This window comes from Macaca fascicularis, chromosome 6, assembly GCF_037993035.2.
Source record: "Macaca fascicularis isolate 582-1 chromosome 6, T2T-MFA8v1.1".
Lineage (NCBI taxonomy): Eukaryota > Metazoa > Chordata > Mammalia > Primates > Cercopithecidae > Macaca > Macaca fascicularis.
Window position 1 is genome coordinate 125,815,005 of NC_088380.1, and position 19,632 is coordinate 125,834,636.

Consider the following 19,632-nt stretch of genomic DNA (forward strand, 5'->3'; position numbering starts at 1 on the left):
CTCACTCTGTCACCCAGGCTGGAGTGCAGTGGCACAGTCTTGGCTCACTGCAGCCTCCGCCTCCCAGGTTCAAGCAGTTCTCCTGCCTCAGCCTCCCAAGTAGCTGGGACTACAGCCACGCGCCACCACGCCCGGCTAATTTTTGTATTTTTAAATAGAGATGGGGTTTCACCATATTGGCCAGGCTGGTCGCGAACTCCTGACATTACAGGCATGAGCCACCTTGCCCGGCCATTAAAAATTTTAAGTAGCAGAAATTGACTACATTATTGTGGTGTTAAAAGACTGTGTGATATAATTGAAATAACACAGACATAGGGGCAGATCTGGATATAAATCTGCCATTTACCAGCTTTATCCTCTTGGGCAAGTTAATCTTCTTGAGCCTTTCTTTTCTCATATGTAATATGAGGAAAAAAACACCTACCTCATAGATCGTTAATCATAGGATTAATTTAGACAATATAGGCAGTATAGAGTCACCGGCACAGTGCCTTTCATGTAGTATACAATCAATAAAGCATAGCTTCAACTTATATTACATTTTAGCTGATGTATATTAGGCTGTTTTTAATATATAAGACTTCATAGGCTTTCTAGAAAGATACTAGTAACCATTTCTTTAGTGTGCATACTTTGTTATTACCTGTTGATTTTAAAGCAGTGTGTTGCTTTGAAGTTATTTTTATTCATTGGTTCATAGAGCATTCCATGAACTGCTAATAAGTCAAGTTATTGTTCTCATGGCTCAAAGCCTTCTGCAAACTAAGAGTGTAAGATACTCTAAAACCACAGTAAGGTTTTTGTTTTTTAGGAGAGAAGTGGAGCTGTTTATTCTGATTGACTTTACAGGTGGGAACTCAGTTATAGCTTAAAAGCAGTACCTGGTACATTCTAGTCTCCTTTGCTTTTCCCTTATTTCCCAAATTAGGACTATAAATTTGATTGTACATAGAGTATTTTATGTAGTATTTATATATTAACTTGTTATTTTCATCATCAACATTTTCTTTGAAAAGTCACATGAAAATTCATGAAAAGTACTTTGTTGTTTTTTTTTTTTTCCAATAATTAGCAGTCTTCATAAGTCTGCTAGTGGTATTGATTTCTTTTTTAATATTTGGCTTACTGGAAAAGAAATCCTTAGTTTTATCTTTCAGTCTTTCCTGAATGACTCCATTCCCCATACTCTAGTAATTAGCAAGCATTTTTCTTGAACACATTACACACATTCATGCACTTCAGTTTTTAAAGCACAATTAGGGAATGCTAATAGAAAAGTGCCAGAATCAGAATTTTGTTCTTAATTCCTCTGTGCCCAACGTCTCCTCCCATCCCCAAGTTCTTGCCATTGGGGAGAAGAGTCTTACTTTTCTGTTTGGAGAAAAGTCTTACTTTTGCTATTTGATTTAATCTGTAATTCTGATCTGCATGTTTTTCTGGTTTCTTTTTTTCCTTAGGATGACTGTCTTTTGAAGGTATGGTATAATGTAGAAAACTGGCGGACAGCTGTTACTTCTCCAGATAGAAGTTCAGAAAAACAATCCCAAGGAGAAACTGACTTTTCTTTTGTGTATCTGGCCCATCCTCGAGCCGTAAATGGATTTTCCTGGCGTAAAACAAGCAAATATATGCCTAGGTCAGTGGATTGGTCATTTTCCCCCACGTATTAAGGAACATCATCTTTGTTACTTTTGATTGCTTCTCTCACTTTTGAGAGTTCGTAGTTAATAGGACTTCTGAGCCTATGAAGATTGGAGTAATATTAAATAGTCTCTGGCCTGCACATCTCTGGCTGTGGGTCAACTATGTTTGATGCTTAGGATAAGAGCCATATTAAAGGAGTTTAAGCTGGGATAATTTACTCCATATCAGATGTCTTTAAGTCACAGAGTTGTACATATTTTCTTTTTCTTTTTGTTTTGTGTCTAATCCTGTCATCTTTTTTCTCCAGATTGTTTGTTTATATTTTTACATAAATAATCTGTCATCTTGTACCTTCTAGTATCTCTTCCCTGGTTTTCTTTTAAAAAATAGCTTTATTAAGAGGATATACCATTAGTTCTTGTATGTTTATTTGACTGCACCCGCCATATCTGAGGAAAAGAAAGAGTAGGTTAATACCCTACATTATTCTTCTCTGAAATGGGTGTAAGTTTAACCACACAAGCACACAGTAACACACACATACATACCCCCAGTCCCTTCTTTTTTGTCTGTAGTTCTGGAAAGAGTTAATATCGTATTGAATTTTAGTAGGTTATAAAGACCTATTACTTAAATACAGGTAGAAATTCCCTATTTTTTTTTTGTTTGTTTTTTGTTGTGTTTTTGTTTTGTTTTGTTTTGTATTGAGACAGGGTCTTGCTCTGTCATCCAGACTGGAGTGCAGTGCCCCAATCATGGCTCACTGCAACCTCCACCTCCTGGGCTCAAGTGATCCTCCCGCCTCAACTGCTCAAATAGCAGGGACTACAGGTGTGTGCCACCATGCTGGGCTAATATTTTTTTTCTTTTTGGATTTTTTGTAGAGATGGGGTGTTGCCATGTTGCCCAGGCTTGTCTTGAACTCCTGAGCTCAGATGATCTGCCTGCCTCAGTCTCCCAAAGTGCTGGAATTACAAGCATGAGCCGCTGTGTGCAGCCAGAAATCCCATTTTGTACCATATGGCCATTTTCAATTTGGCCACACCATGTGGCATTTTTTTCCTAACTTTTCACTGTTTTGTGAATTTTGCTGACTAGATGTTCTGAGCTATAGTGTAGCTATAGCCAGGACAGGGATAGAGAAAAGAGAATGAGAAAAAATGGAGTGAGTTGGGTGTGAGGATGGGGAAAGGAGGAGAAACAAGGGGTTGGGGAAGGAAAGAAAAAAAGATGCTAGGAAGGGAGAGGTAGGGGACAGAAGGAGAGAGATAGAAAGGGAGGGTGGCCTGGAAAGTCTGTGAAAGCAAAGAATGGTGGGAGAGGGAAGCCCAGAGAGGAGGTAGAAAGGGAGAAGAAGAGAGGGAAGTAGACAGAGGAGAGGGAGCCAGAGGGAGAGAGATGCAAGAATGGAGGAGGGAAGGAGAAGGAGAGAGCAACCAATACAAATCATGCTGTTCTCCCTTCTCTTCTGCAACTTCATTTTTAGTCAGGTAGGTATGTATAACAAAGTGGCCACTAGGCAGTATTTTGATTTCTTTTCTCATTACTTTAACTCACTGAGTTGCTGATAAAACCTGCTGATTGTTCCGTTTTTAAAAATCAGGTATATATGCTGGAACAAGTTGCTACTACAAAATATTGTGACTTTTTCTTTCTCTCTTCTAAAGTTACTGAATTCCCTGATGGAAGGTAGTCCTTGTTGATCGGGTTTCAGCCTTTGAGTTCTTGATGCTTATGGGACTTATTAACATATATGTAATTGATTTTTGCTTTTATTTTAAGGAGATGGCAAAAAGGAAATTAACTGAAAGTCAAGGATGACTAAGGAGGGGAAGTGTTTAGTACTTACTTTATCATGAATATTCAATTCTTGCATTTCACTGCTTTGGGCATCTGTTAGGCAAGGAGAGAATAAGTGTACTCAGTAGTTACTGTCGGTTTTTGTGACTGTGCAGGTGCCTTTATAGGAAGTAGAAATGAAGCATATGATATAATTCAAAGAACTATCCACTCAATAAATCAGAAAATTTTATTACAAGATGTGGTTATTTCTTGTGTGTCAATTGAGAGATTGTGGCTTAATCTCAGTCTTTGTTTTTTTAGATGTAAAAAGAATCTTATTGAGAGCTGGGATGGTGGCACACACCTGAAATCCCAGGATGAGGCGGGAGGATTACTTGAACCGGAGGATTGCTTGAACCCAGGAGTTTGAGAGCAGCCTGGGCAACATAGTGAGACCACATCTCTTTTTTTTTTTTTTTTTTTTTTTTTGAGACGGAGTCTCGCTCTGTCGCCCAGGCAGGAGTGCAGTGGCCAGATCTCAGCTCACTGCAAGCTCCGCCTCCCGGGTTTATACCATTCTCCTGCCTCAGCCTCCCAAGTAGCTGGGACTACAGGCGCCGCCACCTCGCCCGGCTAGTTTTTTTTTTTTATTTTTTAGTAGAGATGGGGTTTCACCGTGTTAGCCAGGATGGTCTCGATCTCCTGACCTCGTGATCTGCCCGTCTCAGCCTCCCAAAGTGCTGGGATTACAGGCTTGAGCCACCGCGCCCGGCCGAGACCACATCTCTTAAAAAAAAGAAAGAACTTTTGGCAAGATTATTGAAACAAGAACTACTGAATTCTAGGCAGAAAAGACATAGGTTGGCAAGCATTTGCTGTGATGAAATCTATACATATTGATATTTTCTTCATTAGCATCTTAGTTGGTACATTTAAGTAATTACAGAAATATCGTAGAATTGTCTGTGATACTATGTGGTATTTGTATTTTTGCTTCTAAAATCTTTTCATTCCTTAGGGCTTCTGTATGTAATGTACTGTTGACTTGCTGCAAAGATAATGTGTGTCGTCTTTGGGTAGAGACATTTTTGCCAAATGATTGTTTGCTATACGGAGGTGACTACAGCCATTGGACTGGATCAATTAATTTAACAAATAACTTCAAGAGAAATGCTTCCAGTAAAGAACGAGTTCAAAATGCTTTAGAAGTGAGTGTTTTTGTTACATTACTTACTACAAGTTTTAAAACCTTTGGTACATTGCCATTTTGGTAATAAAGTAATGTTATAAAAAATCTATATCCTAGGAAAATCATTCTTAGAAAATTTTCAGTTCTATTTGGTTCAAAAATATCTTTTTATCTAGATTTTGTCTGAAACACAAAACTACCTGTAATTATGAAGTTAATCTTAGGTTTACTGATGATGATAAAAGGATGATTACATTTGACTTAGCTGAAATAACGTAAAGTAAAATCTGAGAATGCAAAGATTTAACTCTAAAAATAACTTATTTTTCCTTTCATAGAGCTTGAGTAGTTTATCCTATTCTGTTTTTCTACCATTTTATCTTTAGAAACCCCACCCCACCCCCCAGAACTTGGGGTCTTTACAAATTAATATTGAAAGTGAAAGTCAATTTTTGGTTTTTGGACATGCTAAAGGTAGAATAGTAATACATTTGATCATAGCCTAAAGGCTGAGAAACAATAGAATAGTAATACAGATTCTTTTTTTTTTTGAGGCAGATTCTCACTCAGTCAGGTTGGAATGCAGTGGCATGATCTTGGCTAACTGTATTCCTGGCCTTAGCCTCCTGAGTAGCTGGAATTACAGGTGCACATCACCATGCGCATGCCCAGCTAATTTTTGTATTTTTTAATAGGGAGAGGGCTTCACCCTGTTGGCCAGGGCTGGTCTCGAACTCTTGACCTCAAGTGATCTACCTGCCTCGGCTTCCCAAAGGGCTGGGATTACAGGCATAAACCATGGCGCTCGGCCTATTATTTTCTTAATATTGAAAACAGGAGGTGATTTTATGTTTTGTGGATTTGTTTTTTGGGGGGGGGAGGGCTGCTTGTTGTTTTTTGAGACAGAGTCTCTCTCTGTCACACAGGATGGAATGTAGTGGCGTGGTATCAGCTCACTGCAATCTCTGCCTCCCGCGTTCAAGCAATTCTCCATCCTTAGCCTCCCAAGTAGCTGGGATTACAGGTGCGTGCCACCACGCCTGGCTAATTTTTGTATTTAAAGTAGAGATGGGGTTTGCCATGTTGGCTCAAGTAATCCTCCCACGCAGGCTGATCTTGAACTCCTGGCCTCAAGTGATCTGCCTGCCTTGGCCTCCCAAAGTGCTGGGATCACAGGCATGAGCCACCACGCCCGACCCTGAAAATAGAAGTTATTTTAAAACAATTTATCTTTGAATGCTTTGTATGATTATGCAGCAACTATTTTTCTAATTTGAATAGTATTCTCATGGCTCAGAATATAATAAATTCTATATTGATTCAACAACGAATAGAATGGTTACATGTAGTAATAGCTGAAAGAAGTTATTGACCAGGAATCTGAAGACTTGTTCTACCTTTTGCCCTGTCTCTTCTTAGCTAGATGATCTTGGGTTCTATATAGACTATTTTATCATATGAAAGATGAGAATAACAGTATTTACAAATGCTTTGTAAATTATGAAATGTCCCATGTGCAATGGTAATATTGTTTAATACTATGTGGTCATAAGGAGTTAGCTATAGACAAAAGAGGACAGTGTGTGTAGAGACGTCATTCACAAACAATAGTATTGGAAAAAAAAATTTTTAACATTTGATTTTAGGAACTACATTCTAAGAAAATAAGCCTAATAAAAATTGCAAAATATTGTGTGAGGATTAAGAGAACATCCAGGTACTTTAAGTCATAACTTTATTCTTCAGGATTCAAATTTGCTATACCAAAATATTGAAAGATGTTTTTACATATAAAATGTTGAAAGGCATTTTTACATATAAAACATATAAAATGTTCTGAACTAGGATATATGTAACTTCTGAAAATCATTATGTAACCTACACATGTGCGACTTTTGACAATATAGGCATTAGTTTTGTTTCTATTCACACAGGTAAATCTGAGACATTTTCGAAGAGGTCGGAGGAGATCACTTGCACTTGTGGCACATACTGGATATCTGCCACATCAGCAGGATCCTCATCATGTGCACAGGAACACTCCACTGCATGCCAATGCACTTTGCCACTTTCATATTGCAGCCAGCATCAATCCAGCCACAGGTAATGAAACATTGTTCAAAACATGTTTCTGAAATTGAATAGTTTGATTTTATGACAAGTAAGATACTTTTAGTTTTCAAATAAGTAAAATATTGGAGGTGACTTTCTTAGCCCACTTTTCATCGTAGCAAGCTCACTGATTTCTGTTTGTTTGCCCTTTAAGACCATGATTTGACTTGTGAATTAGGATCTTGATAAGGCATTGAAGTTCATTATTAGTTTATTCAAAAGATAATATTTGAACTGTTACTTAATAAAGGTTAGTACTACAGATGTAGTATTGTATTTTTTTACTTTTTATTTTTTGTCGCTGTGTTGCCCAGGCTGGTCTCAAACTCCTGGCCTCAAGCAGTCTTCTTGCCTTGGCCTCCCAAAATGCTGGGATTACCAGCATGAGCCACCATGTCCAACCTCTAAAAGTAGTATTTTATAATTATCGTATAGTTGTTAAAATCTTTGTGTTTGGTACTTGATCTTTGGATCCATTCCATAAAGAGGGCAGAAATATGTAAAAGTTATTACTGGGAGAATTAAGAAACTTATCTCTGTAGTCAAATATGTACTATTAGACTAAGAGATCTAGAATATCTGGGTCTACCTATGAATTTGAAGATTTAAGTACTTATTATTTTTGAGATGGGGAATCCCTCCTGTTACCCAGGTTGGAGTGTAGTGGCATGAACATGGTTCACTGCAACCTCGACTTCCCAGGCCCAGGTGATTCTTGCATCTCAGCCTCCCAAGTAGCTGGGACTATAGGTGCATACCACCATGTCCAGCTAATTTTTTGTATTTTTAGTAGAAACTCAGTTTCACCATGTTGTCCAGGCTGGTCTCGAACTCCTGGGCTCAAGAGTTCCACCTGCCTTGGCCTCCTGAAGTGTTGAGATTATAGGCATGAGCCACTGTACCTAGCCAGGACTTACTATTTTAGTAACTTTTTTTTTTTTGGACAGAGTCTTGCTCCGTTGCCCAGGCTGGAATGCAGTGGTGTGATCTTGGCTCACTGCAGCCTCTGCCTCTTGGGGTCAAGCGATTCTCATGCCCCAGCCTCCTAAGAAACTGGGGTTACAGGAACGTGCTACCATACCCAGCTAATTTTGGCATTCTTAATAGAGACGGGTTTTCACCATGCTGACCAGGCTGATATTGAACTCCAGGCCTCAAGCATTCTGTCCGCCTTGAGTAAATAATTTTTATGATTCTAAAAACTAGTTTGTCATAATTGGAGCCTGGAATATTACTTGAGAAAAATATTAAAGGCAATATTTGCATAAGATGTTATTTGTACAAAAAGTGAAAAGTAAAAGCCTACTTTTCACCTCTACTCCACCTTTGTCCCTCTCTCTAGAAGATAACCACTAACAACTATTGATGAGTTTTTGTTTGTTATGAAATATTCTTTTTTTTTTTTGAGACGAACTCTTGCTCTGTTGCCCAAGCTAGAGTGCAATGGCATGATCTTGGCTCACAGCATCCTCTGCCTCCTCGTCAAGCAATTCTCCTGCCTCAGCCTCCTGAGTAGCTGAGATTATAGGTGCCCACCACCACGCTCAGCTAATTTTTTATATTTTTGGTAGAGATGGGGTTTCACCATGTTCACCAAGCTGGTCTCAAACTCCTGACCTTGTGATCTGCCTGCCTCGGCCTCCCAAAGTGCTGGGATTACAGGCAGGAGCCACCGTGCCTGGCCTTTCTTTACCTTTCTTTTAAAAAATAGATTTGGAGAAAATTGTTTATACTCCTTGAGTTCATTCTAGCCTTTACAGTTTAGCAGATACCAGCATGATCCAGGTTTGATTTAATGTGATACTTAAATTTTTGCTTACTTCCACTAATTAGGGATTATTTGCAACAACTCACTGGATTTGTACTTCAGTATACTCGTTTTTACATTCATATCAAAAGTAACACCAAGGAGCTGGGCACGGTCGCTCATCCCTGTAATCCCAGCATTTTGGGAGGCTGAAGTGGGTGGATCACCTGAGGCCAGGAGTTCAAGACCAGCCTGCCCAACATGGTAAAACCCTTTCTCTACCAAAAATACATTAAAAAAAAAAAATTAGCCGGGTGTGGTGGCAGGCACCTGTAGTCCCAGCTACTTGGGAGGCTGGGGCAGGAAAATTGCTTGAACCTGGGAGGCAGAGGTTGTAGTGAGCTGAAATTACACCACTACACTCCAGCCTGGGTAACAGAGCGAGACTCCATCTCAAAAAAAAAAAGAAAGTAATACCAAGGAACAAATGCTTTTTTAGCTGAGGTGACTGTCTTGAATGCTTTCCTTGAACATGAGAAGGGAACCTTAACTTCAGTCTTGATGCTAACAAATAAGCAGTCTGTCTTAGAAATAGCTCATTAAAGAGGTTGATAGGTCAGTCTATTAAGTAAAAACTAATTGTTGTTGATATTAAGATACATACGTTAACTAGTTCCTTTGACATTATGGTGATGACTTTTTTTTTTTTTTGAGACGGAGTCTCGCTCTGTCGCCAAACTGGAGTGCAGTGGTATAATCAAGGCTTGCTGCAACATCTGCCTCCCGGGTTCAACCGATTCTTCTGCCTCAGACTCCTGGGTAGCTGGAATTACAGGCAGGCGCCAACACTCCTGGCTAATTTTTATATTTTTAGTAGAGTTGATGTTTCAACATGTTGGCCGGACTGGTCTCGAACTCCTGACCTTGTGATCCGCACTCCTCGGCCTCCCAAGGTGCTGGTATTACAGGCGTGAACCACTGCGCCCAGCCAACTTTTTTTGTGTGTGTGGATCAGTTGAAAATTTGCTTGTTATCAAAATTCGTTATAAATTAAGATATTTCTATTAACAGAGCTACAAATTATAGACGTCATGTGAATATTTTTCAGTTTTAAAACATTTATGGTTAAATGAATTATGCTACATGACCTAAAATATGTAATTTAATTTCCTTTACAATAGATACATTAAATTTACCATTTAAATCTGTTACTACTAATAATAGTGGCAAACATTATGTTGGAAATCTTTTCTTTTACATCACATTGTTATGTGGATTTTTGACAGTAGAAACAAAAATACAGAAATGCAATATATGAATATAACTAAATGCAGAATGGTGACTTTTTTCTCTTCGAGGGTAAAAAGACTTTTTTTCTCTTCTAGTGAAATAGAGAGACAGCATAAATAGAAAAAGATTGGTTCGTTAGCTTTACAGTTTTGCCTAGAAATTATCTATGAATGCATTTTTCCCCCTGCTACTTACCGAGAGTATAAAAAGGGAGTTAAAGGAAAGTTTCCTTGTTGGTTACTACCATAAGAAAGATGCTATATTCTATTTTAGCAGGGCCAATATATGGAAAATATCTAAATTAAATGTTGTAAAAAAATGAATTAGTAATGAGATTCTAGCTAAGGAGGGCACTAAATGAGGATTATATATATATTTATTTATTTATTATTGTTTTTTGAGACAGAGTCTCACTCTGTCACCCAGGCTGAAGTACAGTGGTGCCATCTCGGCTCACACCATTCTCCTGCCTCAGCTTCCTGAGTAGCTGGGACTACAGGTGTCTACCACCACTCCCGGCTAATTTTTTGTATTTTTAATAGAGGCAGGGTTTCACCGTGTTAGCCAGGATGGTCTCGATCTCCTGACCTCGTGATCCACACGCGTCGGCCTCCCAAAGTGCTGGGATTACAGGCATGAACCACTGTATCCGGCCAATGTATATTTTAAAAATCCAAAACAAACAAAGGTTACTATAAAAAAAGCTCTGGATGCATTGTAAGCATATAGGTTTTTTTCTTTTTTCATGTGTATTTTTAAACAATGGAAGGATCAATTTTGTTAGACTAAATTATGTTATTGGCTGGGTGCAGTGGCTCATGCCTATAATCCCAGCACTTTGGGAGGCCGAGGCAGTGGTGAAGTCAGGAGTTCGAGACCAGCCTGGCCAACATGGTGAAACCCCGTCTCTACTAAAAATATAAAATTAGCCAGGTTTGGTGGTGCATGCCTGTAATCCCAGCTACTTGGGAGGCTGAGGCAGGAGAATCACTTGAACGTGGGAGGCGGAAGTTGCAGTAAGCTGAGATTGCGCCGTTGCACTCCAGCCTAGACAGCAACAGTGAAACTATGTCTCAAAAATAAAATAAAATATAAATATATGTATTTATTACATTATTGTATATGCTTCATTGAATGGAACCTTTGTATTATAATTATCGAAAAAGCAGTTTGTGTCATATTATGGCAATTTATCCTCATTGAAAATCTTGCAGTATCCTTTTATTTTGGAATATCCTGTCAACAGTCATACCACCAGGACATGAATGTATAACAACAAAATGTTCTCTTGCATTAAATTGAGGATATCTGTTCAATGAAAGACAAAAAGGAAAATGTAGGAAATGTACTTAGAGCTGTTATTTCTAAGTGCACAACACCATGGACAATTCAAGGCATCATAACCTCCATCAAGAACAATAACAAAAAAAAATTTTTGTCAGGCTGTTAAATCCATCATTATAGACAAAACTGGTGAAGATTGATTAGACAGATTCATCTAACACTGATGTCCAAGCTGGCATTGACAACTAATGCATAACTGGTGGTCAGTAGAGAATTTAAAAGATCTTCACTTTCTATTGTTCTTTTTCAGGGATCTTGAAGAGTTCTGTTCTAAAATATGTTGTTGAGTTGAGCTTCTCAGTTTGCTTTCTCATTCTTAAACTGATACCGTTTTTCCTCTAATTATTTGCCCTGTGCTTAAATTCCTTTTTGCTCTTGGCACCGTTGGAGCTCAGTTTCATGGTCCTTCAGTTTTTGAACTTTTTTTTTGACCTTCTCTTGAACACCTTCTCCATCTCTGTCTCCATCTTCTTCATTTTAGCTACATGCTCTCTTCTTTCCTCTTCCGTTTTTGCCAGAGGGCTCTTAGTAAGCTGCCCTTTATTCTTGTTGTTACCAACTCCATTGTAAGTCAGCTGCCAATTTTTTGCTTCTGTAGTTTTCGTTGTGGGCATTATCAGGAACATCTTTCAAGTCTTGTATGTGTGTTCCTATCAACATACTCCTTTGAATTGTAAAATTACAGTGTTCACCATATTCAACATCAGCAACACCCCTAGGATACTGCTTTCCTCTGACTTTCTTGCCATTAACTTCAATAGTAGTATTACTGCCTACCACAGCAAGAGGTACACAGTCCTTTTTCCTTTTTTTTTTTTTTTGGAGACAGAGTCTCACTCTGGCTTCAAGTGATTCTTGTGACTCAGCCTCCCAAGTAGCTACGATTACAGGCACATGCCACCATGCCCAGCTAATTTTTGTATTTTTAGTAGAGATGGGGTTTCGTCATGTTGACCAGGCTGATCTCGAACCCCTGGCCTCAAGTGATCTGCCTGCTCCGGCCTCCCAGAGTGCTGGGATTACAGACATGAGGCACTGCACCCAGCCAGTCCTTTATCTTTTTAACAAGTTTATTTTCTTCATCTTATGTTTTTGGAAATTCATATATTTAATTTTATGTTCATGGATTTCTTTCATTATCTGTTTTTAAACTACTGACGTTTCTCTGGTATCAGCATGTCTGCTTTGGCAATAAGTGGGATGATACTCACTTTTTCAAGCAAAAACTTCATAAACTTAGTATCCAATTGTTTAAGTCCATGTCCTGAAGGAGCAATGAAGTATAAACAACACTGTACCCTGTTATCAGGCATCTGACATCTGTTTTATCATGATTCTCCATTTAGGTGGTCCTCAATTTCCTGTCAGTGTAGTCAGTAACCAACAATTACTATTACCCATTGCAACTCTAAATCCTAGGATATCAACTCTTGTGAGCAGCAACTGAACACCACCTTCTTTGATTAAAACTTTGTGTAGTTCCACCTGCACAATCTTTTTAATTGTGTGAGAAGGATCTGGATACTCTGGAGAATACAAATCTGTGAGGAATAATGAGTCGATTAGTGTAAAGTTTCTGAATCCAGATTTACCAACTACCATAAGTATGAATTCCAACCCTCTTTTCACTGATTTTCTGGATATTTGATTTGGGAGATCGGAAAAATCCCACATAGTCTTCAGGGTTCTTCTGTTGAGCTACGATGCTGCTGTTGATGCTTCTCTCCTCAGCAGCGGATCTCTTGCTGACTGGCATCTCCTCCCCACTCCATGACTAGCCCCAGCTGGAAATCTTATTTAGAGGTTAAATAAAATGTATTCCAGAGATTTAAAGATAAATATTATAAATTTATTCAGACCTGTAGAATGTACAGCACCAAGAATGAACCCTAAGGTAAACTATAGACTTTGGGTGATAGTGATGTGTCAGTGTGGATTCATCAATTGTAATAAATGTAGTAGTGGATGTTGATAATGTGGGAGGCTGTGCATATGTAGGATGGGGAATATGGCTGTACCTTTGAATTTTGCTATGAACTTAAAACTACTCTAAAAAATAGTCTTTAAAAAATCTCAAAATAGGCCGGGCGCAGTGGCTCACGCTTGTAATCCCAGCACTTTGAGAGGCTGAGGCAGGTGGATCACGAGGTCAGGAGATCAAGACCATCCTGGCCAACATGGTGAAACCCTGTCTCTACTAAAAATACAAAAATTAGCTGGGCGTGGTGGCACATGCCTGTAATCCCACCTACTCAGGAAGCTGAGGCAGGAGAATGGCCTGAACCAGGGAATTTGCAGTGAGCCAAAATCACGCCAGTGCACTCCAGCCTGACAACAGAGCGAGACTCTGTCTCAAAAAAAAAAAAAAAAAAAAAAACTCAAAATAAATTAAAAAGTGAAAGAGAAAGACTTTCAGGCAAACAAAATATAAATGTAATAGTAATAAAAATATGAAACATGGATGTTTTATATGCTAGAAGGTAAAAATTTTAATTTTACAATCTTTTTTTCTCTTACAGACATTCCACTTCTTCCATCTATTACATCTCTGAGTCTAAATGAAAATGAAGAGAAGACTGGACCTTTTGTTGTACACTGGCTAAACAATAAAGAACTGCATTTTACTTTGTCCATGGAAGTTTTTTTACAGCAACTTAGAAAAAGTTTTGAACAACCATCTTCTGAGGCCAGTGTAGAAGATTCTAATCAGGCAGATGTAAAATCTGATGAAGGTAAAACTTTAAGAAGAAAGAAAAATTTAAAGTTTTGTTCAAAATAGCAGACATTTTCGTATTAGGGTAAAACTAGCTACTTGTAGGAAATAAACTCCAAAATTGCAATGACGTGATCTAAACATGGACTAGCTCATTTAATAATCTAGTGTAGATATTTCTGTTCCAGGTGGCTTTCTTCCACATGGTTATTTAAGGACTCGGGCTTCTCATTCTTCTGGTTTTGTTAGCCCTTAGGACTTTCCTCTATAAAGGACTCTTTGTAGACTGGCAGCATTGGTGTTACCCAGGAGCTCGTTAGAATGCGTGTCTCAAGGTCCACACAGACCCACCAAACCAGAATCTGCAATTTAATGAAATTTCCAGGTGGTTTGTATGTACATTAAAGTTTGAGAAGCATTGGAACTAGTACCTTAAATTTCTCTGCCTTTGGCCTTCAGTTGGTATAGAGAGAGAGGTAGAGAGAAAGAAAGCATAGCTGTTTTCTCAGCTACCTTGATTGACACATATCACTTACACTGTCATTCAGCTGACAAGAACTAGTCACAGGGCCCGTGTAGTTCCTGACTGTATAGGCTTTATATACTGAGAAATGGGAAGTAAGAAACTGTGGTGGGCAGCTAGCCATGTGTTTTGGTTTTTTTTAAAGTTTTCTTTTAATGTCAAGATTGTTCGTGATCATTAGGGAAGAAAAATCGAACAAGTATACACAAAGTTTCCACATTGTTAAGTTTGATAAGTATCCTTCCAGTTTGATTCTTTTCTTATGCTCATACAAACATCTAAATACAGACTCTTAAAAGTTGTACTGTGGGTGCTCATTTTTATACAGAAATAATGTTCTGTGCTTTGTTTGTTTTTGTTTGTTTTTTCGAGATGGAGTCTTGCTCTGTCACCCAGGCTGTAGTGCAGTGGCGCAATCTTGGCTTACTGCAGCCTCCACCTCCTGGGTTCAAACAATTCTCCTGCCTCAGCCTCCTGATTAGCTGGGATTACAGGCACCCGCCACCACGCCCGGCTAATTTTTGTATTTTTAGTAGAGACAGGATTTCACCATGTTGGCCAGGCTGGTCTCAAACTCCTGACCTCACGTGATCCACCCACCAGGGCCTCCCAAAGTGCTGGGATTACAGGCGTGAAACACCACGCTTGGCCTGCACTTTGTTTTAATTCAGTCAGTAATGGGCAGTTTTTCATTTCATTGTATTTAATGGTTGCTGAGTATTCCATGTCTAAGGAAAATGTCTAATAGGTCTTCTATTGATAGACATTTAAATTGATTTAAATTGTTTTTCATTATTCTAGGTACAATGACTTGTCTTTTTAATTTTTGTGTGAGTTTTTCTATAACCTTGATTTCTAGGTGTAGAATTTCCAGGGAGTGTACCAATTTTAAATATCAATAACTTCTGACAAATTGCCCTCCAGGAATGTTTTACTAGTTTTTACTTCCTCTTAGTGTATCTAAATATATGCTTTACATCCTTATCAACACTGGATGTTTTCATTATATTACTTTTTTTTTTTTTGCCAGTTGATAACGGGACAATGGACAACTTGTTTTACTTTGCATTTTCTTGATGCAAATTAAGCAGAATATCTTTTATTATATTTTAGCCCTTCTGTGACTTGCCTTTTAATACCCTTTATCTAATTTCCTGCTGAGTTTTTTTTTCTAATTGATTTGTATATCTTGACTTACTTTTTAAATCTGGTAAACAGTCAAAACTTTAAAAAAATATGTCTTTTCAGAGAAAGGCTCTATATTGCTAACCAGCAATTGGGGGAGGGTGAGGGGACTGGGATTTTTGAAAGAGGAAAGACTATACATATTTACCTGTATTGATAAGTTGATATACAGTTTATTTTTTATTACTGAGGTGTTGAAGGAAACCTGGAAATTGGCACCATAAATGCATTCCCTTGAAATGGTTTCTTTAAGATGCCATACCAGTTACGAGTCTGTACACCTAGAGGATAACTAGTGTAGCATACTGAGATTTGGATAGACTTGGTACTTTGTAGAAAGTACAGATTACACTCAAATAATGTATTTTAAAAACTCAGTCCCCGCTGGGCGCGGTGGTTCACGCCTGTAATCCCAGCACTTTGGGAGGCCAAGGCGGGTGGATCATGAGGTCAGAAGATCGAGACTATCCTGGCTAACATGGTGAAACCCCGTCTCTACTAAAAATACAAAAAAATTAGCCGGGTGTGGTGTTGGGCGCCTGTAGTCCCAGCTAATTGGTAGGCTGAGGCAGGCGAATGGCGTGAACCTGGGAGGCGGAGCTTGCATTGAGCCAAGGTTGCGCCCCTGCACTCCAGCCTGGGCAACAGAGCGAGACTCCGCCTTAAAAAAAAAAAAAAAACTCAGTCCCAATTATAGTTCTAATTCCAATTCCCTCTTTTTAGCGTGAGCAAAACTGAGGTCCAGAAAAGTAGTGTGTGTTACTAAACGTTAGCTGAGTGGTTAAATATAGAACATCTGGATCGAGAAGCCAGTTTACTTATTTTCCAGTTGATACTACGTCTTCTATCAGTAATCCATAATCCACTGACTGAGTCCTGTGTGGCTACTGATTACTCAGTGAACTCCAGTGACCTTATATTCTGGAGCAAAGTTACTTTTAATGCAGAGCCCATTTCTTATTAATATGAAAGCTGTTATGTTTTTCATCTTGAATCTATTTATAAAGATATTTGTGTGTGTGTTTGTACTAGTTGTATTACTTTTACTAAGGCATTTTATGTTCCTCACACTCAAGGCAAAGAAATAAAACATAATCTGAAGAAAAATATATACTTCTTCAAAATAAAAAGAGTCTTCTTCATTATGCGGATCTGGGCATATTGTACAGTACTTAATGGCTCAAGTGGATCAAAGTACCAGTTTGATGTTGATCCACTGAATAAAATCTCATTCATATTTGATGACTGCACTAACTCTTTGGGGGCTGTGATAGATTGAACCATTCTGGTGATATCCCCAGATCTCACTAAATAAGAAAAGGCTCTACACCAGAATATATAACAGTTGATCTTGTTATAAATTATATCTATAGGCTCTTTATTATTATAAGGTGGCAAAAGAGGCCCCTTCTTGAGCACATGGTTAATAAAAGTAGTATTGTTGTCTATAGATTGCTGGATTGATTTTGTGTTGTTATAATGAAGATAAAGTACATATACCACTGTCAGATTAAGAAACTTCCATAACTTGGCCAGGCATGGTTGCTCATGCCTGTAATCCCAGTACTTTGGGAGGCCGAGGCAGGTGGATCATGAGGTCAGGAGTTCAAGACCAGCTTGACTAAGATGGTGAAACCCCATCTCTACTAAAAAGTACAAGAATTAGCCGGGCACAGTGGCAGGCACCTGTAATCCCAGCTACTTGGGAGGTTGAGGCAGAATTGCTTAGACCCAGGCAGCAGAGGTTGCAGTGAGCAGAGATCACGCCACTGTATTCCAACCTGGGCGAGAGTAAGACTGAGTCTCACAAAAAAAGAAACTTCTACAACTTGTCCCAGTTGTTCAAATAATGGAGCAAGTTCCTTTTCTGGGTTGACAATTAGTCCTATACTGGCATTGCTGCTGGCTATGAAACTCACCACCAAAGGTAAGCGATTAAATTGAACTACTTGGTAGGTGTTATAGTAACAAATGATACTTTTATTTTTTGAAAGTCCCGAGTTTTCTCCTTTTGTCTGTGCAAGGGCAAAAGCAGATAAGAAACTAGATCTCAAAGCATGCTCTGGAGCATTATCATTAAGCATTGCCTTTACTAGTTTATTATAAAGGATATTGCATAGGATACAGATAAAGAGATGTGTAGGGTAAGGTATGGTGGAAGGGGTATGGAGCTTCCATGCTTTCCTTAGGCATGAGACCTCCATGTGTTCAGCTATCCAGAAGCTTGGTGATTCTTAATTTACAGTAAAAGCCTGATTGTATTTACTTGGTTTATGAACTCTTCTGCTTATAGAAACGGATGATGGTGTTGATGATCTGAAAATAAATCCTGAAAAGAAGGAATTAGGCTGTGATAAAATGGTACCAAACTCAAGTTTTACGTCATTATCATCAGCTGCCATTGATCATCAGATTGAAGTACTTCTGTCTGAATGGAGTAAAAATGCAGATATGCTATTTAGTATTCATCCCATGGATGGTTCTTTGCTAGTTTGGCATGTGGATTGGCTGGATGAATACCAGCCTGGTATGTTTCGTCAAGTACAGGTACTTCTATTATTTCTGGAGAGCTACTTTCTTGTTTATGTGGGTACTGTTTTCTGATACCTCTTTATATAATTTTATATGTTCTAACACTTGCTTTCTTAATTCTAGGTGTCCTTTGTTTCCAGAATTCCAGTAGCTTTCCCCACAGGTGACGCAAACTCTCTCTGTAAAAGCATAATGATGTATGCCTGTACCAAGAATGTTGACTTGGCTATTCAGCAAGGGAAACAAAAACCTTCTGGCCTCACCCGTTCCACATCAATGCTTATTTCTTCCGGTCACAATAAATCATCTAATAGTTTAAAATTAAGTATTTTTACTCCTAATGTTATGATGATTTCAAAACACGCTGATGGTTCTCTGAATCAGTGGCTGGTCAGTTTTGCCGAGGAATCTGCTTTTTCTACTGTTCTCAGTATTTCCCACAAATCCAGATATTGTGGTCATCGTTTTCATCTTAATGATTTAGCTTGCCACTCGGTATTACCATTATTGCTGACAACATCACACCATAATGCATTAAGGACACCAGATGTTGATAACCCAAAGCAACCTTTTGATGCTCTAAATACTGAAGAATGCTCTTGGACACAACAAAATAAAAGCACTGTTGATGTGGCGTTTCAGGATCCCAATGCAGTTTACAGTGAGCTTATTCTTTGGAGGGTTGACCCAGTTGGGCCATTGTCTTTTTCTGGAGGAGTTTCAGAGCTTGCCCGGATTAATTCTCTTCATGTTTCTGCCTTTTCCAATGTGGCATGGCTGCCCACTCTTATACCCAGTTATTGTCTGGGTAAGTATTCTGGTTTTTATTTCAGTAATTTAGATTTGCTGACATTATCATTAAAGGGTGAAATTTTAATATTTGTAAATACTTTCTAGGTGCATACTGCAACTCTCCTAGTGCATGCTTTGTAGCCAGTGATGGACAATATCTGAGATTATATGAAGCAGTTATTGATGCTAAGAAACTTTTATCTGAGCTTTCTAACCCTGAAATTTCTGTAAGTAATGTCTTTTAAAACAGCTTAAGTATATAATGTTATGTTTTTAGATATTTTATATTTTTGGGGTATGTTCTAGAATTGTGACCTATAATTTGTAATAAGCATTTGTATCTTTGTTTTATTTTTTCACATTTGTATTGTACTCTTACAATGATTCTAAGCTCCTTTAAAAGGAAACCATTTCTTTCACTCTTTGAAAGAAAGTAGAGTCTGGTCTCCTAAAATATGTTTCTGTAACACTTCTTTGCTCGTAGATAAATGAGGACTACTGACGGTATAATGTAGAAGTTATATCGGCCCATCTGCAATTATTTTGTAGGCCAGAGGAGCTGGAACAACAGGAATAGAATTTTTATCTTAAGCGTGAAAAGAAAGAGCCCTTAGCTTGGTTACGATTCAGACAAGAGTTCTTTCAGTATTATTGCAAGGCTTTTGCCTTATGACAGGCCACATTTGTTCTCATACCCACCTAATAACAACCTTCTAACTGCATTGTCTTGGAACATCCAACAAGCAAGCATTTCCACTTTTCTGGTTTTGACAATT

General features: G+C 38.4%; 1 protein-coding gene and 1 pseudogene across 18 annotated transcripts in view; one reads left to right on the forward strand and one right to left on the reverse strand.

The window, feature by feature from the left end:
• Positions 1-19,632, forward strand: part of DMXL1 (Dmx like 1) — a 174,898-nt gene that overhangs the window by 41,756 nt on the left and 113,510 nt on the right. For all 18 annotated transcript variants that reach the window (XR_012414028.1, XM_073994088.1, XM_005557571.4 and 15 more), the window contains 7 exons: positions 1,461-1,639; positions 4,448-4,637; positions 6,553-6,721; positions 13,631-13,843; positions 17,826-18,079; positions 18,188-18,872; positions 18,962-19,083. Coding sequence is in view for 17 of the 18 variants with exons in the window: in XM_073994088.1 (XP_073850189.1) it covers positions 1,461-1,639; positions 4,448-4,637; positions 6,553-6,721; positions 13,631-13,843; positions 17,826-18,079; positions 18,188-18,872; positions 18,962-19,083 (1,812 nt within the window). In the remaining variant the exon portion in view is untranslated. The remainder of the gene's footprint in view (positions 1-1,460; positions 1,640-4,447; positions 4,638-6,552; positions 6,722-13,630; positions 13,844-17,825; positions 18,080-18,187; positions 18,873-18,961; positions 19,084-19,632) is intronic.
• LOC102119381 (septin-7-like) lies at positions 11,338-12,867 on the reverse strand (annotated as a pseudogene).